General features: G+C 41.9%; 3 protein-coding genes across 8 annotated transcripts; 2 read left to right on the top strand and 1 right to left on the bottom strand.

Moving 5' to 3' along the window:
* Window positions 1–59: 59 nt before the first annotated feature.
* On the bottom strand, window positions 60–24,620 carry RB195_019499 (uncharacterized protein; the record flags this gene model as incomplete). Of its 6 annotated transcripts, XM_064187369.1 has the most annotated exons (19): window positions 60–62; window positions 140–223; window positions 313–442; window positions 2,230–2,313; window positions 2,382–2,484; window positions 2,562–2,682; window positions 3,848–3,978; window positions 4,789–4,918; window positions 4,974–5,035; window positions 6,169–6,344; window positions 6,416–6,530; window positions 8,092–8,239; window positions 17,050–17,226; window positions 20,995–21,113; window positions 21,640–21,782; window positions 21,839–21,949; window positions 22,045–22,099; window positions 23,679–23,784; window positions 24,420–24,620. In XM_064187369.1, 19 exons carry the CDS (start codon window positions 24,618–24,620, stop codon window positions 60–62), a joined length of 2,199 nt encoding a protein of 732 aa, XP_064043250.1. The 6 variants fall into 6 exon arrangements, with proteins under 6 accessions (XP_064043250.1, XP_064043256.1, XP_064043257.1 ...); XM_064187374.1 differs by lacking the exons at window positions 17,050–17,226; window positions 20,995–21,113; window positions 21,640–21,782; ... (2 more) ...; window positions 23,679–23,784; window positions 24,420–24,620 and adding an exon at window positions 3,714–3,764 and having other exon boundaries at window positions 8,092–8,200; XM_064187373.1 differs by lacking the exons at window positions 17,050–17,226; window positions 20,995–21,113; window positions 21,640–21,782; ... (2 more) ...; window positions 23,679–23,784; window positions 24,420–24,620 and having other exon boundaries at window positions 8,092–8,200.
* On the top strand, window positions 9,565–10,667 carry RB195_019501 (uncharacterized protein; the record flags this gene model as incomplete). The annotated part of the gene is made up of 3 exons (XM_064187376.1): window positions 9,565–9,647; window positions 9,702–9,841; window positions 10,018–10,667. 3 exons carry the CDS (start codon window positions 9,565–9,567, stop codon window positions 10,665–10,667), a joined length of 873 nt encoding a protein of 290 aa, XP_064043255.1.
* Window positions 11,398–11,952, top strand: RB195_019500 (uncharacterized protein; the record flags this gene model as incomplete). Its single annotated transcript, XM_064187375.1, has 1 exon — window positions 11,398–11,952. One exon carries the CDS (start codon window positions 11,398–11,400, stop codon window positions 11,950–11,952), a length of 555 nt encoding a protein of 184 aa, XP_064043254.1.
* Window positions 24,621–24,989: the final 369 nt, after the last annotated feature.

The raw sequence follows: 24,989 nt of genomic DNA, 5'->3' as shown, positions 1-24,989 counted from the left end.
CCTCTTATTCCTCTTCCTAGTTCACTAGGTCATCATATCATAGACAATCGCTACTAACATTACTAAAAGGCTTCTCCTGTTTCAAAACCCCATCCGATGGACTTAGCAAATAGAATGAGGAAGGATGGTTTCAACTCACATCAGCTACGTCATTTATGATGCACTTTTTGCATTTAATCGAACTTATTCGCCTTCTGTGATACTGAGTTTGGTTTATATATTGCTGAAATAGTGAAATGATTTATGTGATTGTTGAAAGCGAAGCTATTCCGAAGCTTATGCTAATGCAGCAAGAGATGCTTCTTTACTCACCTCCCACGTCACAACGAGGTCGTCGCCAGGAGGAAGACCTTGTTGGAATCGTTTAGCCAAAACTGCTCCAGTTCTCAGTACTGGGTATTTGTAGTACGGCATGTCGATCACAATATACTTCGAGTATTTACTAAAGAGGATTGTAAGATCGGAATATTCAAATGCAGATCAGCGATGATTTTGTTTCCAAAAGATTTGATTGCATGTTCATTTTTGGATCTCTCCAACTAATCAATGTGAAGAGTTTGGAGATGAAGTATGCAGGAGTCTCGTTGTCTAATAGATGACCTTGAAAGCGACTATATTTTCGTAAGTAATGTTGGAAGAAAACATTTGACAAAATTGTCGGAACGAATGAAGTGGGAATTGGTGTTGTGTCCTCACAAACTTGTGGTGAGCACAGCCTTCTGGATGTACGCAGCAGATTCGCTATCATTTTCTTTTTTTAACAGCACTACCTAGCAAGGAGAAAGATTTTGTGACTTTCTTGCATCGCGATTTCAATGGAACTGAAGCAGGTAGCAGCTGTCGTAAGATTTGACCATAGAATCTTAAATTGAGCATAGATTGAGGATTTGCTTAGGTAATAAATGATAGTAGAAAGTTCTTTTAGAGGCGCCCTTCTTGATGACAGAAATGAAGAAAGCAGGATTAATTGTATAAATTTAATTTGAATTTAGATATCTTGGAATCCTTTATGAGTCCATCTTTTCGAATTCATCTCTGCGGAGGTTTCTTCTGATTATGGTGAATTAAAATTAGCTGCGATATAAACGAAACCATTATACATAGCTGCTTCCTTCGCAACAGTATTTTTAGTAACCTGTAGTAATTTGCAACTATTTTACTGGGTTTTTTTTGAATAAAGGGCGGTTTCGCAGCGTTAAAGGCATCACCCCACGAATCTGGAGTAGTGCGCGTTTCGGGTGGGTCATGCCCATACGGAGTCGTAGATTATGGAGAGAAGGGTGATTCCGTCCATTTCATCCTAACGGCAGTAAAAAACGGCTAGGAAGATACGGTTTCGAGCGTTCCGGTGCGCTATTTTCCACGAGTTCGATTGGAAAGCGCCAGTCTTGTGCAATGTGTGCATCTTTCGAACCGTTTTTTTTTACGGAAGTTAGGAAGAAATGGACGGAATCACCCCCTCTCCATAATCTACTATCCCTACTATAAGAATACTCTACCTGAAATCCGTACCACCTCAGATTCGTGGGATGATGCCTTTAACAACTCACTCAAAACATCCGTGCCTGGCTCTTCCACCGCTGTTTCGCGTTGCGTCACCCAGGTTGAACGCGTTCGGCCGCGACTACAATATCTAATGGTTTGGTAACTACGAAATTGCGTCCTATGTTCATGTTTGAGAGCTGACCATATATTTCCACATTCGTTTCTGTCATCTTATTCGGCTTAATGCGGCATATAGTTTACAATTATTCCACACTTCCATTCAATACCTCCTTTTTTCAAAATTATTATGAACGAAGCTTTCTTAGAGTCGAAAATAGACTCTCATTCATTTTTTTTACACTCTTCCTCCACCTTTCCAGTAGATTTTCAATGCCCTTATTTCAAAATTCGCCCACTGACTTTATTTTGTGCACCTTTTAAAAACTGCATAAGGGAAAAGGAATTTATGGGATGAGACAATATTTTTACTATACGCGTGTTATTCCTTCGCAAATCTGAGTTTATACTTCAGCTGAAAGGAAAAGAAATTCCAGAAGCATGAATTTCGCGCAACACAAAACTTTTATGATTTCCCATCCTTGTGATTCAAAATTGTGGGTTAAATGAATAGAATATTGAAAGCAGGAGAAGCATAGCCGTTTCACCAGAATAAGGACGGTAATCGTACATCTTCTTCTTAGTTGTATAACAGTTGCAAAAATGTTGAAAACATTTGATATTTGCCTGAAGAAATCCACGTTTGCTTGAAATTGGTTGAAAATGAGATCCGACTTGAGATCCGTGATCGGAGCTACGAAGGGAGGGTGCCTAAATGGTGTTACTTTTTCGAGGCTGGAATGAAAAAAAGAAAAAAACTTCAAAAACCCAAAACGCACGTAGAATGGTGTATATTCATTAGAATGTCAGGTTTCACATGTTGTACAACGCTCCTCGTCGCAGATGAAAATTCTTTGCACCAGTTTGATAAAGCCGGGCAAGCTGAATATATGTATGTTTTACGATGTGTTGACATTACAAAGTAGTGTGAGTGCATTTAGAGGAGGAAGAGAACTAACAGCTTCTGGCGAAGAGTCTGAGCGTGCTGAAACGTCCTTTCATAATGTCGTGGATCAGCGGATACGCTCTGTACGCTATCGAGTTTCCTATCAGCAGAACGTTAGCGGTGCCGTTACCTTTCTGAAACGCATCAATTCTATTACTCAGTTGCCTCTCCATTGCGTCTATTCTTGTTGATTTTTAGTTTTCCATACTCATCGCTTTGAGTATCACATATTAAGGAGTTTGGCCTAATCGCCAATAATGACTTTATAGCAAAATAGGAAGGGTTTTGCCTGTAACTGTTGTAACTGGCCTATACAATGACTTGCGGTGGCTAACCGATGTGTTAAAGGCATCACCCCAGGAATCTGAGCTGGTGCAGATTTCAGGTGGAGTATTCGTATACGGGATGGGAGACTACGGAGGGGGGTGATTCCATCCTAATTGCCGTAAAAACAGCCCCGAAGATGCGGCTTCAGGCGTCTTGGCGCACTATTTTGTACAGGGAGTTCGACTGGAGCGCGCCAGCCTTGTGCGGCGTCGCATCTTCCGGGCCGCTTTTACGGCAATTAGGGAGAAATGGACGGAATCACCCCCCGTCCCGTAGTCTCCCATCCCGTATACGAATACTCTACCTGAAATCTGCACCACCTCAGATTCGTGGGGTGATGTCTTCAAGTCAGTGCTTCCATCCTCCCATACAAGTCTGGTACCAGTTTATCGACCACAGAGGGATGAAAGGGTTGGCGAGCACTAGGGCCGATTCGAACCTCCAATCGATCGTACAGGAAGCGGAACCTCTAACTGCTACACTACATCCGCCCTAAGTCATCCAAATATCAAAAGAATGCGCACCGTTCAAAAATGTACTAGAATTTGTATGAACTTCTGACCGAACAACAAAATCCGAATGTATGAATGTCCGATTTGTGCCAGTCGAAGAAAGTTTGTGTTGCAAATATTCTGAGAGATTATCGCAGTGATTTGAGCCTTATTCGAACTGTTCCGTCATCCCATCCCAATAATGGGGTTTGTTTTTGGATAGCTTAAATTAGGTATTAAAGGGAGAGTTTTGGGAGTGGGCACTGGAAGTCTACCGTAAAGATGGAAAGAGTTGTAAGGATTTAAAAAAATGGTAGAGAGCTTATAGATTTGAAAACTTTGTTTACCTTAGGTTTGGAGAATAATGAGAACAATGTGAAGTGTAGAATAGCGCACTGCTAACGGAGTAGTTGATGCAACGTTAAACGGTAGTTGTTGAAAACTGGACTGTGTTTCTCAAGCAGCAAATTTTTGAACGAACCGCAACGCATCGGAGCTGAGGTTCTCCCTTGTACTTTGTATAAAGTTGAGTGTCATTATCCGCATCGCACGGCAGTTGGAAAAAAACTTTTCGATCTTCGCGCAAATTCCACTCGATAGCATATTTGATTTCTGTAAAAAGCGTATTCCATCTTTATGAATAAATAAGTAAATAAATAAACAAATAAGTAAATACATACATACATACACACATACATACATACATACAAACATACATACATACATACACACATACATACATACATACATACATACATACATACATACACAAGGAAAAGGAAGGTTCTGCAAAATTTGAAGCTTGCAAAAGAATTTGTTGCGAGAATAACCTCAATCACATGTCCTAAATGTATTCATGACCTTAAGCAGCAATTGGTCCAAAGTAATACAACAAGACAGCAAGCTCTGGATTGGTAATATTTTTTTTTCGTAAGTGAAACGAAGCGAAACGAGCTTTAACGAAAGAAAACTAAGTACATTTCAATTTATATATTAAATTACTAGAAATTGTTACTAGGGAATATTAAATGATCTGGAATTCAATAAAGGTCTTAGTGCTGTACGCTGTCCTTTCGCACTCCATTTCCGCTTGGAGGATGCACTGTGGGAGTTTCTGCAAACAGCTGCGCTTCCTCATCAACCTAGAGTATTGTTGAGATCACTCAACGACAATGATTTTTCTTAGCTACCATTTTTAGTCTGTTTCTTCGCTATTCTTTCTTTCTACTGCAGTGGATTTCCTTTTTTTATTTCTCAATCGTAGCCCCATAGTTTCGTAGCATTTCTCAATCGTAGCCCCACAGCAATGTAATTCAAGGACCTTTGTCCAAAGACATGCTTGCCAACAACATGAAGACTGAAGTTTACCCTTCTATCATTTACTCACACGCGTCAGCATTACCCCTAATGCCTACAACATACTCGATGAGTTGGGGTCAATGCTTTCAAGTGGTGGACTCTTCAGATACTCAGTCTCGGTGCCAAATACAAAGATGTAGCAGGCAGCCACACATATTAACGCCGGCAACACTCCACTGGCAATAAAGAATTTCTGCAACATGGAAATGAAGTAATTTCTTGCGATATGCAGTAGAAATATTAAGTACCTCAGCAGAATGGTGAACGACTATTGACACTCCAAAGCTGACGAGCAGCACAACGATGGTAGCTAAAAATGAAACGAGCTTGATCGCATAGATTCTATCTATTGTGTCTAGTGCAACTTATGTAGTACCTTAACAACTTGTACAATGAGGGATAGGGAATGAGGGATTTCTCTCTAATCCTTAATCTCTTTAATCCCAGAAGAAACCTTTTTCACTTGCACTTTTTCTTCATATCTAAGATTTATATCGAAGAAACGGAAACGAAAACTGGAGAAAAATTAGCCTTCAAAATGATTGCCCTTTACAAGTCAATATTTCGAGAATAATCAGAATTACGGGCTCTTTATTGCCAATAATGTTCTCTCAGAATATTACTGAACTACCGCTGGATATCTTATAGTCATTTTGCTTTCAAAGACACCGCGATGTCTTTCTAAGCAGGTTTTTTTCTGAGAAACCATTTTTGCAATTAAGCAGCTCACTACATGCTCTGCGAGTTCTTTACTGGAGAGTTGATGAGTATGAAGTTATTTCGAAGGATAACATCCAAAGAACATACCCTCAAATGAGCTGATTATTGCAGCATGTTGATTACTTGCATAGTTTAAACTTTCGGTATGAACTCGATTACTAGCGATGAGAAAAAACAAGAAAGAATTTCTTTTGGACCTTAGTATAATTTGACCATTTTGTTGCGCAATACTCTTACTGCTCCTAGTCGCGTACAGCAGAAACTGAAATACTTCTTAAAGGCATCACCCCATGAATCCGAGGTGGTACGGATTTCAAGTGGATTATTCGTATACGGCATAGTAGATTATGGAGAGGGGGTGATTCCGTCCATTTCCTTCTAATTGCACTAAAAAAAACCGCCCGGAAGATGAAACGGCGCGTGGACAAGGCTGGCGCGCTCCAATCGAACACCTTGGGGAAAATAGCGCGCCGGAACGCCGTATCTTCCGGGCCGTTTTTTACGGCAATTAGGAAAAAATGGACGAAGTCACCCTTCTCTCCATAATCTACAATCCCGTATACAAATACTCCACCTGAAATCCGTATCGTCTCAGATTCCTGGGGTGATGCCTTTAAGTAGCTTATTTGATTTCTTTGACTCCTCATCGTCTGATAAATATAGACAGGTTTGAGTCGTTATCATTCGTTTTTGGTTGGCTGCCTATAACAAAAGGATCCTCACCTCCGATGCTGAGTTGTTGAGTATCCGTGTAGTAGCGAGCTGCCACTATAACCGGCCAGTGAATAAGGTAAAGGACGTAGGATATGTCGCCACAGTATACAATAACTGGATTAGCGAGGCAAAGAGAGTTTGAGTTGACGTATATGGTAATACCCGCAAGAAGAGTCGAGAAAATTCTATGCATAGCAAAGGAATCATTACGTAAATCTTCTGTTCCACATAAGAAACTGGAGCAATGAAAAGTTACCTGGCGACATCGTCTGACACAAAATCAGGACTAACCAATACTAACTGGAGCAGAGTGAAGAAGATTGCTGTAGTGAAAGCAGTATCATGTAGAGCAGGAGCGCGTTTTTGTGGAACTGAAAAAAAAATTGAAACAGACATATTAGTGACAAAATTCAGTGCGCTCCTGAGTCTTGCTTGTGGTCTTGAAAAATTGTTGAACTGTAAACAGAGAGATACGGCATCAAAGTGTAGGAAGAGTGGAACTCATCCCAAAAAAAAGACGAAAAAAGAACTATCCAAAACAATACAGAGAGTGACACTAAAAGAGTTTGGGACAAACGTACTCGCTCCACAAATCGCATAACATTATCGTATACATCAAAGAATGAGAAAATAAAAAGAAAGAAACTACAAAAAAGTTGCTGAAAGTTTGCAAAATTTTATATGTTTTCGACCACGCACAGCGTTATAGTCTCAATCTGACGATAAGAAGGAAGAATAGCTCTCGTGCAGGAGAGAAAATGTATAAGACTATGAAATATGGATAAAAAACTTTGGAAAATGACTCTAAGAAAAAGAAGAAATAGATATTGTATGCATCCATTTCCACCAAGCACAGCTTCTGATAGATTTTGATAGATCTGATAGCTTCTAAGGGGCCTTTTCTCTAGCTTATTACAGATTTTCTTTTTTTTTTGTGTAACACTGAATAGGAATTAATTACTCGTATCAAACTTATTCTCATTAGCGTTGTCACTTTTTGCTCCTGCGATGCCTCGAAGACTTTGTTCCTTAGTCGCTGTATTTCCGCCTTCTTTTCCCAAGCAACTCTGCGTGAATGGTACCATAGGAAAATGCATTCATCTAGTTTGATAGTTTCTTCTGCTTTCAAAAAAGATGATTTTTAAGAAGGAATTCTCGGAAAAATAGGGCAGAAGTACAGTAACTAAGAAACAGTCTTCGGATTCTGATTAGCGTATTTCAAGGTGAATTAGTAAAATGTTGCGGGATGAGGTTGGCTTTTCTCTGTATGTGCAAAATCACTTATTCCTTTTCCATATACGAAAGTAAAGCTATTCTTGCCAATAAACATATTTCTAAACGAGTAGTTTAGTGTTACCGATTTTTCTGAGTTTTCTCTTTTTCCTCCAGATGCAAAAGATCTTACAGTAACGGTGCCTAGATGAACCTGCAATCGTTTTGCACGAACTACTTATTTGTTGTTCCTTTTCTTTTTTTCTTTGGTTGAGATTTCGGAATTCAAAGGCAAAACTCTGGGTGCAGAAGTTTTGGTTCTTTAACTGCAGCTATGTTTAACAACTAAAGTGAAAGCATTTTCTCATGGGCAATTGTTGGAGAAACCTCAGAAAGAAAAACGAAAAAGTTCTGATACGGAAATTTGTAAGAGTTTGTCAACTTTGCTCACTCGTTCTCTCTCGTCTCCTGTCAAACTTTGTCGGGACAGTGCCGGTGATGCCAGTAAAGTGGTACGGGACACAAGTTTAATGTTTTCATTACCTCAAATTTTACGTCATTTTTGTACTTTGGTCGAAGTGATTACTTTCTGAAAAAGTCGCTTGTGCAAGGTATTTCTTCTTCGGAGCAGCGCAAAAACTGTTTCACGGTATAGAAACGCTCTTCAAAAAGAAAATGCTACTCAACTATTAGTGTCTTTAAAGTTGTGGCGTAAGTCACCTCTTCGTGTCGTACGGTGTGGCTCGTCATTGTCTTGGTGTGATAAGAGTTGATAAGTATTTGCCGTTTGTCGTCCTTCCAAATATTCATATGCTATGGATCCACACATAAATTGCCATGTTCGAGACAATAGGAAGCCATAAGCTATCTGAAAGGGTATTTTTGAAAGACACAGTCAAGTGTGTGCGTTATAATAGGCATTAGTCTGCAATTTGCATTTCCTAGGAAAGAATATTATCTACATCACAGTTCAATACAGCAAGGAAGCGACCACAACAGAAGCAATCGTTACCGTGCGGCCGGGACACGACCTCGAAAATGACTCTCACTCCGCTCCTTTCTCTCCTCTCTGATATAGTCACCCATGTTGCAAATAAAAATAGAATATATTGTCGGTTCAAAACGACATTAAGCACGGACAGCTGCGCAAGCTGTTCGTGCTTAATGTCGTTTTGACCCGACTTTAATGAATGCAGTGAAAAAAATTGAGAATTAATTAAAGATGATAAATAAATCAAAGTAAATGTAATGTGACGTGACAAATAGTAAGAAAAATAAGTCCAAATAAACGGAAATAAATTTACAGCATTTACGCACTGTTTGGAACTGATTTTAACCACAAACACTGACCATTTTTGGGAATCCTCCTGTGTGAATTTCGGTAGGTTGAAATGAACATTTCGTGCACTACACTGCAAAACACTTAAATTAATGTCTTCGAAGGTTTCCCTGTTTTTTTTTTCAGAAATCGTTTGAGTTCCGCAGATTTTTTCCCACATTTGAGAGAGAGAAAAACGCTATCAAATAATGAGGACTGTAATTTAACCTAAAAAATGTTGCTCCTTAGCATCTTCCAAAATGAATGAGTTTTTACAAAAAAATAGAGCTGAATTATTGGACTTTGAAGACATGCGCATTTTGACTCTCAGTTCGAAATCCGATTTTCCGTACTCTTCCCTTCCGTGCCACGGATCTCCCTTTAGAGGGATCACAGCCGGTTAGTCGCGAGGCTACGTGGCGCGTCCCCGGGTGGCGGATAGGGGCCTATTCGCAAACCAGAGTCGCGGGTGGATTCAGGGGATGGATTCCCTGTTTCTGCTGAGCCAGGACTGACTCATGTCATCCTTGTATCCCGCACGTCGGTCCGGCCAAAAGCCCGCAATCAAGTGACTGGGAGGTGCAAGGGAGGCAGTTTGGAGTCACCTCCAACAAATAAGCTCCACTTATCCACTCCGGGATAGCGGAAGTTCTTTCAAAAACTCATGGGACTATAGGCTAGCAACCTGCTCATGGGTTTTAAAATTCTTTTGCATGTCATAATAATAGAAAAGAGTCTCCTAATTCCGGAGGAAAGCCTGGTACGGTAGCGCCAGGAAGGACGGGGTTGCCGTATATGAAACTGGAGAAGAACTGTTCTTAGTAACATGCGACAGTAGATGTGTTGGTGGAGTTCGCGTCCTCGTCAACACGAGTATGGCAAAGAACATCGACCCTTTCGAACAACTTACGACCCGAATCGGACGTCTGCGAATGAGAAGATGTGGTCCAACAGCAGCGTAAGCGACGAAGATAGCTTTGACTATCTTCGTCGCTTACGCTCCAACATCAAGCTACGGAGAAGAAGAAGTCGAAGCTTTCTATATGGACCTGGAGAAGTTCTACCGAGAAGATCATGCCTTCTACAAGGTTATAATCGGCGATTTCAACACCAAAGTTGGCCCAAGAAGAACGCCGGAGGAACTTCACATTGGTACCCACGATCTAACAATGGAATGACCAGGGGGAGAGGCTCTCCGAGTTCATCATGACGACTAAGACCATGCGTGAGAACTCACAATTCCAGAAGCCCTCCTCTCTACGCTGGAGGTGGGAGTCACCCGGTGGAGGGTACCGTAATGAAATAGACCACATCATCGTCAATAAAAGTCTCCCTGACGGACTTCGCTGTTGTACCAAAGTTCTATACGGGATCGGACCATCGCCTCTTCCGAGGAAGATTTTCCTTTGCAAGGAGAACAGAGAAAGCTGCCAAGTTCAGAGAGAGAAATCCCAGGACTATCATCAACTGGAATATCTTCGCTACGCTAGCCGGATTTTGGGAAGATTCCGCAATGGACAACATCGACGAGGAATATGACTGGCTCGTTGAACACCTTCACGACTGCGCGAAGAAGGCTGAGAGTTTTAAAACCACCAAGAGACGTCTGTCTCTTGAAACTCTTGAGCTGATACGCCAACGTGGAGCAGCACGAACCGCAGGGAACCAAGAGCTCACGTTCGTGCTCGCAAGGCCTTACAGAGAGGCGATAAAGGAAGACCTTAAAGAGAGAAGAGCAGAAGTGCTGGCTGAAGCTGCAGAGGCGGAGAAAAGCATCCGCTATGCCCGTCGAGACTTCGCCAGTCGCAAGACGAGGATGACTACTCTCCGCAACTCGAAGGGATCAACCATTGCATCGAGAAGGGGGATGGAGAAAATCATCTACGACTTCTACTCTCATTTGTTCGACAGCCATGTCCCTGTCGGAATGCAAGGTTCCTATACAGTGGAAGACCAGCAAGACCGTGTTGCTGTATAAAAAGGGAGATCCACATGACATCGGCAACTATCGCCTAATCTGCTTACTGTCCGTCAAGTACTAGCTCTTTACAAGAGTGATCCTTAATAGGATAGGAAGAGTCTTGGATGAAGGACTGCCATGCGAGCAAGCAGGGTTTCGAAAAGGATTCAGCACGATTGACCACATTTACACTGTTTCGATACTCATCGAGGTATCACGAGAGTACAAGATGCCGCTCTGTCTCACCTTTATCGACTTAAAGAAGGCCTTCGACTCATTTGAGGCGGAAGCGGTCGTGGTAGCCTTGGACAACCAAGGCGTCACTACTCAGTACATAAAGGTACTTCGATAGTTGTACAGTAATTTCACGACCGGAATTTCGCCATTCTACAAGAATATCATCATTGACGTGAAGAGGGGGGTCCGACAGGGTGATACAATCTCGCCCAAAATATTCACAGCCACCCTCAAGAACGCAATGCGAAAGTTGGAATGGGACGACATTGAAGTTTAGCAGCTACATCATTTGCGCCTTGCTGATGACGTCGTACTGATAACACCTACCATCAGCCAAGCGGAGCGAATGCTGACCGAATTTGATGAAACATGTAGATGCATCGGTCTTCACCTGAATCTACAAAAGACGATTTTCTTGCGGAACGGATGAGTTCCGGATGCCCCAATCACGCTCAACGAAATGAGCATATCCGAATGCACCAGCTACATTTATCTGGGTCGGGAATTGAACATGATGAACGACCTGACCTGCGAGCTGAGCAAGAGGAGACGAGCGGCTTGGGGAGCTTACAAGAGCATCGAGGATGTAGTGAAGAAGACTAGGAACACCCGGCTCCGTTCTCACCTCTTCAACACCACCGTACTTCCTGCTTTGACCTATGCTTCGGAAACCTGGGCATTTCGCAAGCAGGAAGAAAACGCGGTGAGCGTTATTGAACGCGCAATTGAGAGAGTGATGCTAGGAGTATCCCGTTTTACGCAAGTGAGGGACGGGATTCGAAGTTCTCTCCTACACTCAGCGATCGAAGGTCAGAGACTCCGCCGCCCCGCGATATTAAGCGCACTACAGGAAGACCGCGACCCGATGGTCAGATTTGTTCACGAAGTCCTTCATAGAAAAGTACGATGCTCTCCGTGTCCCACGCGAAAGGAGGAACTACTGGGCTACTCTGGCATGCGATCGGGACAAATGGAAGAATTACTGGCTCCCGCTCGACCAGTTCGAAGATCAACGGGAGTCAAGGTGAAGGTGATCAAGATGATCCCTGCCGTGAGACTACCGTGATTAAAAAAAATGCGATTAAAAAACCTATGTTGTATTTTTTAAATCTACTCTATATTTTGGTGGAACATCAAGGAAAACTCTTGAGTGCAAATTTTCATCTCTGTAGGTGGTTCTGCTCCTATAGCTAGATGGAAAAATAGGAAGAGAAATTTACTTATTTCCTCTACCGGGTCCCAAAATTCAGAAAAAAAAAGATTGAAGGGCCAAGTTTTGCTCAAAAATAGAGAAAATCTGTCCACCACAAAAGTTAGAAAAAAAGTACCACAAAAGTTTCTGATGCACCAATCCGCCTGGGATATGGGAACTCGTTTAACTGCAATTCGGAATCATTGAGATTTTAAGAACACATGTTGTGCTATGTGTATCAGGTCAGCGCTGTTACCCTCCCAGACAAGTCTGGTACCAATTTATTGATCCCGTAGGGATGGAAGGTTTGGTTGGCGCTAGGGCAGTTTCGAGCCATTGATCGCGCGGCCACAGCGAACCTCTTACCGATTGCGCTGCACCCGCGCAGAACTATACTGCATGAAATTTACAACGAACATAAATACTCAGCAATATCCATTCAACAGTGCACGAACTCTACTCCTTCTCTGTGCGTGTTTCATAAAAACTCATGTTTGCAATCTTAATCAGTAGTTGTTCATATCTTATTGAAATCCTCGCAATATCACCTGTGCAAGGGCGGGTGTAGTGTAGCGGTTAGAGTCTTCGCTTCCTGGAAGATCGATCGGAGGTTCGAAACCGCCCTATTGCTCACCAAGCCCTTCATCCCTCCGTGGTTGATAAGTTGGTACCAGACCTGTCTGAGAGGGTAAAAACACTGACTTGACACATCGGCTAGCCGCCGCAAGGTCGAGGCCAGTTGCACGTTCGTAAACTTCAAACGATTCTGAATTGAAGTGAACGTGGGGGCGCATCCCAAGCGGATTGATCGACGCCAGACACTTTATCCTTTATCTTTATCACCTAAGCACACGATAGGGGAAAATCACGCACGCGTAGCACTGCAACACCTTCATTGATTTGTGTTAGTGGTAGTTTTTGTTTTAGTTCCGAAGACTTCTGACGTCTCTTTTCAAGTGGTCTTTCGAGTTTGTGGCTATTTATACAGTGAGTTAGTAACAGTAGAGTCACACAAACTAAAACCAATTTTCAAAAGAGTAGTGATTTTTAAATACTCATGAAGTATTTCGAGGAATTTTTACTTCACTTTATCGTTCTCACAGCTTTTATCATATCCTTCATGACGTAATATGATTACCACTATTAGGCTATTCTCTTCATGTTATGAGCGCCATGCGATGCTGATTCCTGTTCGTATCGTATCAGGATTCGTGTCGTAAACTCAGCATTTTTAAACGTTACTTTCTATTCCTATAGGAAAGGAGAAGGAGAAGAACTCATTCATGTCTTGTTGTTCTACCACAAAATGTTTCTTGTCTAACAAAGATCTTACGCCGAGCGTTCTAAAATGTTTCTACCGAGTTCTTTTGTCCTCGCTTCTCCTTCGTCAGCTGCCACATCTGCTCTCGTTGTATTATAGTTGTATTTTATTTTGAAAACCATTCACAGGGGTCAGCACCGTGGTGGAATGCTATAACACTCCTATCAAAGCTAAAAGTAAATGATCGACAACTTGAAGATAGTTTATGGTAAAAAAAAAAACTTTTTTCAGCGGTTTAGCTGCATATATCTGTGCAATGAGCATGAAAAAAGTAGGTTCACTTCCGCTCTATAAGGCAGCATTTCGATATCTATATGATGGTGTGCAAATACGTGTATCAGCAAAATCAACTTTCGGCAGACTTAACAGAAGAACGGGATCACTTCAAATTTTGCGCCTTAGATGATTACGGGTCTTCATGTTTCTCTGGCTTCAAGCCCCCAACTACTTCTGAAATTTTTATTGTCTTGCAAGAAAAATGAGTGGAACTAAGGCTTTAGTGATAATGGAAAAGCCAAATCAAAGCTTTGAAAAAATAATTGATCTAAACAACAACGGGATTGTGAGAAAAGTTGGGTCCCAAACCATGTGTGGTGAACGATTTCGTGCGCGCAATGGAAGAACATGGATTGAAAGATTTCTTCTTGACCGTTGGAACCTTCCAACAGAAAATGAGAAGCAGAGAAAGAAGACTAGAGAACCATAACGTTGCAAAAAAGGGTTCAATTCCGTAGATGCGTTACTTTGCATGAAAGTCAAGTAGGAGTTGTTGCGAATTTGAAGAAATGATAATAGATATTCATTCAGCATTTCTGACATTCACCAGGGTTTATTTTTGTGTTGATAAAAACAGCATTTCTATTTTCATGCTACCCACATTGTCACAAATTCATCTGCAACTTTTCTTTTTGAGGATATCGATTGAAAATCTTAAAAAGATAAAGTCCCTGATGTATCAATCCGTTAGAGTTTCGCCACGCGTTTGGCTGCATTTCGAAACCGTTAAGGTTTTTATGAACGGGTGTTGGCCTATGCCACAACTTGCGGGGACATGAAAGGCATCGTTGGTACAAGGGCAAAATCGAGCCGATCACGCAGTCACAGCTGGATCTCTTATCGACAACGCTGCATCCACCTCCAATCAACATCATTTTCCCATCGAAATCAAATTCCTTTTCGTCGCTGAGAACGATGTTTTTTTGAAGTCAGCGGTCCATCTCTGTTTGCCATTCGAGTTTCAGTTGTGAAGAACAAAGAGCGGCTTCATTCATCTTTCAATTGAGATGAAAGGAATTTGGTAATCACCAATCCGGTACAATTACCATGTTAGGTCTCTTCTGCAGTTCGTAACCGTTAGTGGAACTTGAGGTTGTTCGCATGACGCTCCCATACTCGTTCCCCTTAGAACGTTTGGACGGTCGAAAAGCTTTCCTACTTCATGCTTGCATGTACAAAATTTCTAACCGCAGTTTAACACTGACTCAACCTTTCGCAGCTTAGACGTCGCTCAAACCATTTTCTTTGAAAGCTTTAATTTGGCCTTTTCATTATCACTAGGACCTCGTTTTCACTCGACGTTCTCGACGAAAAACGATAAAATAAAAAGTTGAGGTTGAAATGTAAAACCAAGACAAGTGACGAACTTTCACCAACTAAGATACGAAATTTGGAGTAAATTCATATTTTTGTCACGCACAAGGCGATTAAGAACGACGATATCGGGCTGACCGAAACGAGATCACACCACCCACTGGAAGCCTTAAAGCCGTAGAAGAATTGTGCACAGGAACACGCGGCAGAAGTGGAGTTGGTGTCCTCGTCAACACGAGGAGGCAAGCAACATCGACTCTTCCGAACAATTTGCGACCCGAATCACACGTGTGTGGATGAGGACATGTGGTTCAAAGCCACCTTTGACTGTCTTTGTCGCTTACTCTCCATCAGGACGGCTAAGATCATCCATGGTAATCATCCATGGTGAGAAGATCCTGCAATCGACAAAATCGACGAAAAATACGTTGAACTAATTAACGATTGCACGAGTAGTGTTGGAAGCTTCAAAACCACCAGTTTTGAAAGCACCTGTCTCTAGATACTATTGAGCGAGAGAATGAAGCTGCACGAGCAGCATGCAACTAAAAACTCACGTCCGTGCTTGCGCTGTTTTGCAGAGATACAATAAAATAAAACCTTAAGGAAAGGGGAGCAGAATTGTTGGCCGAAGCTGCAGAAGAGAGCAGAAGCAATCGCTCTGCACGCCGGAACTTTGCTAGTCGAGAAACAAAAATGTGTTGTCGCTGTCCAGAACCCAGCTGGAGCAACTATAAAATCGGTAAAGCGAAGACTCTTCAACAGCCACCTCACTTTCTTCCTCGTTATCTGAAAGAAGATAAACATATCATCCTAGAGGTCCTCCTTTCCGAAGTTCGATATGCTATCATGTATCGGTCAGAAATCCTAAGGCATTTAGTCCCGAAAGGATAAGATCTGAACATCTGAAGAATTTCCAGCTAGCTCTTCTCAGAGCGGCAGAAGGACTCAACACGATAGGTCACTTTCACAACGTTACGACACTCTTCGTGGAATCGCAAGAATACAAAATGCCTCTATGCCTCACTTTCATCGACTTGAAGAAGGCCTTCAACTCAGTTGAGACGGAAGCGGTCATAGGAGCCTTGGACAACCAAGACGAGCCTCAACTCATTACACAAAGGTACTCTGTACAGCAAATCACGACCGGAATTTCGCCATTCTACAAAAATATCATCATTGACGTGAAGAGAGGGGTCTGACAGGGTGATACTATTTCACTCAAAATCTTCATCTAAAATAAACCTAGGACAAGACAATTCTCATGGGAAATGAATGAGTTTCTGATGCCCCATTCACACTCAAAAGAACGAACATACCCGAAAGCACCACTTATATGGGTGGGGAAATGAACATGAAGAAACACCTGATCCCTTCGCAAGCAGAAGGAAAACGCAGTGAGTGTCATTGAATGCGCAGTTGAAAGAATGCTGCTAGGAGTGTCCCGCTTCAAAAAATTGAGAGACGAGATTCGTAGTCTTCTGCTACGTCGGCGATCGAAGATGAGAGACAACGCCGGGTTTGCCAAGGAAAGTAAAAAAAAAAGTGGTGGTGACATGACGTAATGCGTTTCAGCGGCAACCGTCGGACCAGAGCCGTGAGCGACGTCGTTCCACGCGATGTTAGGGGCACTACAGGAAAACCGCTGACCCCATGGTATGGTTTTTTCACGAAGTCCTTCAAGAAAATTTTATACTTTTCGCGCCCCGCCCCAGGAGAAAGGAAAATCACTGCGCGACCATGGCACTCAATTGGGACAAATGGAAAAATTACCTGTGTTCACTCGACCAGATCTAAGATCAATTGGATTCAAGGTGATCAACATTATGCACGGAGGAGCAAAACCATTATCTCATTGTTTCACTGTTATTTTACTTATTTATTATTATTTTGCGAGTCTAACAACAACGGGTAAAAAATAGAAGAAGGCTTTTATTTTATTTTTATTTCATTTTTTCTAAGTGGTCACGATGTTTAGCTTAAGTTTATGAAATGCTTTGATTCTACTTGAACTTTGAGAGCTGCACATTTTAAATCAGTTCTTTAAAATTGCTGCTTACCTTTGGCGGACTGAGAAGTTGGAAGACAATAGAGAACGCTGCTAAGCAGAAGAAGAGAATCCGACGAGTGTTTTGTTCACAGCATGACGCAATTCCCATCAACACAGGTGCTATCAAATAATACTGCAACTCTACAGCCAATGACCAGGTGTGTACAAAGAAGCGATAGGTCGACAGCTTAAATAAATGATTTTCTGCTATGAAATGCCGTATTATGGAATTACAGAGTTCTCGAAAGTAAAAGTTTTTTTTTTTTTTACCACGTGATTGATCTCAAAGTAAAAAAGAGTTTTTCGCTGATCCCTATACACCTGAAACGATTGTCAATTCAAATCGAACGCGTAGGGATTAATCAACGCCGTGCACTCATTCTTTTTAACATTATTTGTCGAGATGAAGTACTAGTGATACAACGATAGTAGTGATAGTGCATACTAGTGATATTACGGTATTAGTAATATCAGTGATCCTCGGGGGACAATCTGAAGACATTACATTATTCAAAGTACTGCGCAGAACCCTTTTTTCCTAACCAGGTAATCCACTATACACAAAGAATGGTAGTGCCCAAAGCCAGAGTTGTGAGGCCATCATCGTGTGACGAAGGATGGATAGGACAGCCTATCCATCCTTCGTCACACGCTGCTGCTTACAGCGGAAAGAGAAAACGTGCCAAAAAGTAGATATCATGTGCGCGTCGTAATATCGAAAAGCAGATATAAACAGTGTCGTAATATCGCGACGCAAACTCTCCACCACCGTCATTGCAATTGTGCGAGATTGCAATAATACGGTGAATGGCGTAACAAACGCTGTAATAATGTGTTGCAGACGGTGTCAGACCAGGAATCTTCCCAGCATCTTTGCAATAGAAGCAATGTATAGCGTAGCCAATGATATAAAACCATGATCCGGACAAGGGAATAGGGGACAGTTGTAGGACAATATTCCGGCATTCATGATTCATTGTAACCATTGTTATGTACAGCATTATTTATTGTTCTCAAACATTTCAACACCATTAATGAAATCGAACAACGACCTGGGAGATATTCTGATGTTACTTGAGCGGATAGGGGTTGTTCATTGCTCCAGTTACGGTGTACAGACCACGACATTCTCGATCCGCATTGTGTTGTTCTTGTATCCATTCTTCTCATGTTAGTTAAGAAGAGCGACAGTCTCGATGACATCTTGTAGTGACATTCAACTTGTTGGCGATTACACTATTTTTGCAATTTGGGGCGTTGTAGGCGTTTGTAGCGTTATATGTTGCAGGGGCAAACGTTGCTGTAGTAGTATCTTCGGAAACGACGTGTTCTAGTTGCCATCATTGTCACATTCATTGTGGCCATCGAGATATCCGTTAGTTTGATATTTTCTTTAGTTCAGTCGGCTTATTTAATTCAGTTCCCATTTCCAGACTCCGTAGTTCCATAATTGAGAATAACTCCCTGCCGTTTTTAAGAGGAAATTGTATCAGAATCCATAACATTGCTGAGCCAGGAACCTCCTGGAGAGGAGCGACAAAACGTTAGATAAAAGGACGTTGAAGTTGGCGAGATGAAAAAGTTACACATGTATGTAAGGTGTTTGGGAGAAAATAGAAAAGTTAGCAACAAAAGTTCCAGAACCAGGTTAGAACCACAGGGTACTAAATCCCTCGTTCCTGAGAGTAATTCTTTATGGAGAAGCTATTGAAAACGTGCAGTCGTTTTAAAATCTTACGACAAAGCATATCCTCCACATTAAATGAATTGCGACGTGGTACCAGATGTCGGCGGTCCCCATTACCTATGGTTTCGGATGCCTGTCGTAATTATCGTGCATGCAGCTGCGGAAGAACGCATACAGTAGGACGTGATGGTGATTTTTCTCGTCAACGTCATATCTTGCATACGTGTCATACTATTCTACATCATATCATCATATTGTACAAAAATGGGCTTAGTATGTGTGTTTCTGTGTGTTTGGGTTTGTGTACATGGGTGTAACGATAGTATTTTATGCATGCAAACGTGTTCATCTTCGACTTGGTGCTTTTCTCTAGAGGTCAGTCCTACGTTGTCAGATTGGTGCACTGGCACTAGAAAACATAAAAATTGGGTGGGCGGGTCTCACGCATTAGATTCTGTCTCCGTGGCAGAAGGACTGGGACGGGTCTCACTGCCGCTGCACATGAAAATTTCTTACGTAGCGTTTTACCCAAATGTTTTACCCACCTACTCCTCTGTATATATATATATATATATATATATATATATATATATATATATATATATATATATATATATATATATATATATATATATATATATATATATATATATAGGTGCAGGAGGTCCACCATGGGACCACAGGACACCGCGGGACCCGTTCCACTTCACTCCCGTCTCACAACGTGGATTCTGGAATTTCGTTATATATATATATATATATATATATATATAAAGGATAAAGTTTCTGGCATTAATCAATTCGCTTGGGATGCGCCCCCACGTTCACTTCAATTCAGATTCGATTGAGGTTTACGAACGTGTCACTGGCCTATACAATGACTTGCGGTGGCTAGCCGATGTGTCACTGTTTTTATCCTCCCAGACAAGTCTGGTACCAATTTATCGACCCAGAGGTATGAAAGTCTTGGTGAGCACTAGGACGGATTCGAACCTCCGATCGATCGTGCAGGAAGCGGAACCTCTAACCGCCACACTATACCCGCCCATATATATATATATATATATATATATATATATATATATATATATATATATATATATAACAGAATAAGCCCGTTATTGTATAGCATGATATATGATTGTTAAAAGACTGGATGTTTGTGAGAACAGAAATCCACACATCGGTTCTGTGCTTCCGTGATTCCGACGAAGAAGTTGAGTTTATCCGGCAGTTGATTTCCCCAACCATATGGGTTTCAAAGTTTGCTGCAAGGATCCATGTACATTTGTTTCAGCAAAATGTTGCCTTTCAAATCAGATAGATCTTTTGGCGCACCTCAACAGGCGTATTTCAGAATGTTACGTTGCACTTATTTTTTTAAGCAGATTTCGGATTCACTGAAGTACCGTTCTCCTCAGCGACTTTCAGATTTACAAACATGCATTGATCGTGGAAGTCAACTTGTCCGAACGCGCTTCGCAACCTCTATATTGATTGCAGCACGTAATACGATTTAAAAATTTGGGTAAAGTAACAGCTACTGAGATTAGTTGAGATTTTCCTCACAGAGCTTTGAATCGCTTCGCGATAGACGAGTTGAGAAATGAAGATAAGCTCGCTACGCCTTGTTGGGTACCATCGACTTCATTGATTTCATCCTTCCAAAAATTGCTCACCGTTTCCGAAAATGATAATCCTTTTGCACCAAACCATCGTCTTCACTATCATCAAATTCAAAATAATTTCTAAATGCATGTTATGTTAAGGGTAAAGTGCTGGTTTAGTGGATAACGAGAGTAAAGATGGTTGAAAGTATGATTTTGCCATAAAAATAGAAATGAACAGAAAGGACCTCAAAAAAGCGGTGAGGAGCAGCACACTTCAAATTTTTTGTAAGTTTACAGACAGCTGTGGGTTAACTACCTAGTGGTGCTACGCAGTTAATGTTCAGAACGCCACATTGAGCACAGTTCTCTGGCGATTATAAGATATTGCGATAAAGGAAAGGACTTCGAAGCCTAAATCCACCTTATCCGTAATATAAGTAAAAGGTCGGAATTATGGATGTCCTAGAAGCGGGATTAGTTTATTTAACTTTCTTCTTTGCAGATCCTAATGTGACATTCTACGAACACGTCTTGCACGGATGTAGCAAGATTGTCACAAGCTAGTGATGAGAATAAATGAGAACATGCACTTGCCGCCAAAATGTTTGAATCACGAAGTTAACCACCGGTTCTGAGAACTATAAATTAAACGGAATACCTGATCCCAGTAGCCTAACTTTTCAAAAATTGGTTGGATGTTGGAGGAGTACGTGCACACCCAAGCAAGATCATCAACAATTTGCTTGCGATCAGGAAGGAGTAGGTAAAAGTTACCATCTGCAAGCACATGGAAGCTTATTCACACTGTGCCAGAAGAAATGTACTACTATGATCTCTAGCTTCAAACTAACGCCATTCATTTCCATGCTCGAGAAAGGCAACAAAGAAAAGATAACAGTACTATTTTGTGTGAGCTACCAGGTACTAGGTACAGGTTCCGGTGTTCCGATAATGTCATAGCACAACAGTTTTTAATTTGAAAGTCTATCTCATTAGGTTTCTCAAACATTTAACTTGGTTGAGCTGTAATTTATAGAACAATGCAAGACTGATTGGATCATTGACATTCAGCAGATAACTAAATCACTAGCTTTACCAGTTATCACATTTAACAGAGATGGAAATGATTGAATGAACCGAGATGGAGGAATGGAATTCAGCGACTTCCGCAAATAAAGGTATTCGGCACATTTCGAAGTTTAATTACTCTTTTATCATTAGTTAGGAGAGTGTGGGGCTGGAAAGCTATGTACTTGGAAGAGCGCAGTAGGGGTGGTTCTGGAAACTAATATCTGGAACTCACATATGTACGTAGCAGTTGCTAACATCATGTACAGCGGTACAATCCTTTTGAACCTTCGTAGGTAGAAAGTGCCGATTGAATTTGACGACAACTTTTTTCCAAGGAGGATTTTGGTGATTAGGAACCCGGACAATACAAAGAATCTGAAAGCAAATTATTGTTTCGCATGATTATATGTAGAAAAGAAAGAGAAAATCACATGTCTACGCCGATGAAACCAAGTCGAAACGAATCAGGCTTAAGATGCATCAAAAGTACGAAGAGGATTGCAAATCCCCTAATGCCCTGCAGATCGTCTCGCTTTCCCCTCCTAAAATGTTCAGACTAAGAAAACCTCTCGCCAGAATGATTACAATGATCTTTCTTACAAAAAGTTACTAAATAAATTGGAAGCTAACAACCAACTTGGTTTTTCGAGGGGTAACGGCTCTTTCAATTTCTTCAACATCTTCTTCTATGCCTGTAACAACTTTCATGTCTGAAAAGGATCTTCCCCAATGAGTGCACAACGATGAAGTTTTGATTACAACGAATCAAAACAACGACCGAAAAAAAAAGTAAAGACATACTCAGATACATGTAGAAGAAGTGGGGATTAAGAGAAAACGCAACAGATATATTGAATGAAATAAATGAATGAAATGTCCCAGTTATGTCATTTAATTGTAGTGTATATAACATCATCAGGCGTAGCCGGCTATGCTCGGTCATGAGCACACCGCAGCAGTATCACCAATAATTTTCGAAGCTACGGACAGGACTCCTCTATTCTTCTTTTCTTCCAAATTGTGTTAAGAACGGTAGCATTATCCCCATTTTCCGATAAAGACAAAGCTCTTGAGCGAGGTTGTGTTAACCATGGGCTGCTATGTAGGCAACAGTGGTGGTATGAAGGTAGTGGAAGGGGCACATATTAGAGCGCAAGGAGAGCAAGGAGCTGAGGAGTAAACATTTGCAGAAGGGCATTCACACGAAAGAATTCCGAAGGAGAATGTTTGCATTCCCAAGAGCTTGCAGATGATTGCGAAAGCAAGTAAAACTGACTGTACCAGTTTGAAGCACTGAATAGGAACCAGTGCCCTACAAAGCAAAGCATGGACTGGCAATGAAGCGAAGGTTGAGGTTAATGGCATCACCCCACGAATCTGAGATGGTACGGATTTCATGTGGAGTATTCGTATACGAGATCGTCGATTATGGAGAGTAGGGATATTCCGCCTATTTCTTCCTAACTGCCGTAAAAAACGGCCCGAACGATACAACTTCGAACGATCCGGCGCGCCAATCTCTACAACGAGTTCGATTGGAGTGCGCCAGCCTTGTGCACGCGCCTTATCTTCCGCACCGTTTTCTACGGCAATCAGGAACAAATGGACGGAATCACTCCCTCTCCATAATCTACTATCCCGTATAAGAATACTCCACCCGAAATCCGTACCACCTCAGACTCGTGGGGTGATGCCTTTAAATAGGCTGCTGCGGATACTTCAGGGTTCGACCGTTGGCTCATGGACTCTGCGCGCTCTTGACAATACCGATTTCGAAACTATCACCGATTCACAGAAGTTTGCCGGAGAGGTTGCAATGGATGTGGGCATACAGAGAGCAGCATCGTCGTACCATTTGAAGCAGCATGGCAATGTGAAAAATATGAGCAAATGGGCGTTACAAGAATTGAACAACAAGTAGAGATACCGTCGTACCGAGATTATTTTGCGCAACACAGAGCGGAAACGAGCATTTCTACGTCTCATATTCTCATAGGTCATGGAAAATGGATGTTCTACGATAATCGCTTATATTCAGCCGAGAAGTTGTGGTAAAAAGGACTGTCTAAACAGCAGCCGAAACGTTTGCCGCAAACAAGCGATCATAATAACCTCGCGTCCGGCTTAATTTAAGAACAGAAACATCTAAAAACTTTTGTTGTAGGATTTAGTCGAGTTAAACGGATCCATAGTTAAACGTTAAGAACCGCCATTACTTTTGCACCAAGTCAATATCTGTCAGTAGTATACTGGAGTATATTAGGAGCGTACCGTTAGTTGTATCGTGGAATGTGATCACGTTATCCTTGCCATCCACACACTTCGAGGTGACGGTGACTGCTCCGCTTGCAAGAAGGACGAACAGCGATCGAAACATCTATAAAATTAAAGCAACTATTTATCAAAGTGTCATTTAGTAGAATGTGCATGAGAATAGATTTTTTCCTAGAGAAGAAGGCTTCTTCTTCAATAACCTGTCAGGACAGAGAAATGAATTATTCGGGAAGGAGATAGTGAAAGGAGGAGTAAAGTAAACATTAGATCTTGGAGCACCTCTGGAATAGTCACCGCTAGACTTACTAGCGCGATGTCGTTATCAGGTTGTAAATATAGCTAGATGGTCCTGATAAGAAGCTGAATGCGTGTCAAACGATGTTGCAACTTGACCAGAGTGATAAAGGTGCGCTCCAACTCAGGAAGTGTAACTTACACAACTTAATCGAATAACGAATTCTGAGTGCTAGAAGTAGTAGCTGAGCCGATTGCGAACCATCGACACACGCTATTAATCTTCGACAATTATATCGAACAGTGTTCGGTTAGCAGAGATTTTGACTGACATTGGCTGCTGAGGTGTGTTAATGTCGATGTCGCCGGCTTCTTAGCCATAATCTTCAACAGCGGACTGTTCTAACTTTCAATAAAAGAAGTAACTGCTTTTAAAAACTGGAACTACAGAAGTAACTGTTTGGGTTCATCTATAGCTCTATAGCAGCCTCCAAAACGGTTTACCGCCTCATAGTGGCGTGGAGGTGACTCTGGTCGTCTAACTGCGATGAACAGCGGACCTCCGGCAAGGTCTCCCAAGCTGAGAAGGAGTTCGACACATCCGACATTCCGACTTTTCGGGATCGGAAGCCTAGCTAAGAGTAAACCACTGCTAAGATTCACCACCTTCTTAGCAAAATGTCGCAAGGTGGCTCCCTGATCCATATAGGTTGGGCGACGACCTGTGGTGAAAGCTAAGCTCGAAGTGGTAGGGCTGCTTAGTTTGAGGAAAAGCCGCCTTTTTGCCACTCCAGCATATTCAGTGCCTTAGTACTCTGGGTCCTGCAGTCTCAGACGTCGGAAGGTATGGCGACCGGTGAGAGGCGATCAAATCTCAGGTTGCTCAGGACGTCATTGATTCTGGACCAAGGCGACACACGCACGACTCGCCATGGAGACTGTCTCAAACTGTGTACTTACAATGCGAGAACAGTGTCCACAGACGCTACCTGCATGTCCTTCTCGGAGCTGCAGAGCGTATCAAATTTCACGTAATTGCTCTGCAGGAGACCGAGTGCAAAAGGAACGACGTGC

Source organism: Necator americanus, chromosome II (genome assembly GCF_031761385.1).
Source record: "Necator americanus strain Aroian chromosome II, whole genome shotgun sequence".
Taxonomy (NCBI): domain Eukaryota; kingdom Metazoa; phylum Nematoda; class Chromadorea; order Rhabditida; family Ancylostomatidae; genus Necator; species Necator americanus.
Note: the sequence above shows the minus strand (reverse complement) of the source record. Positions and strands in the feature narration are given on the sequence as shown.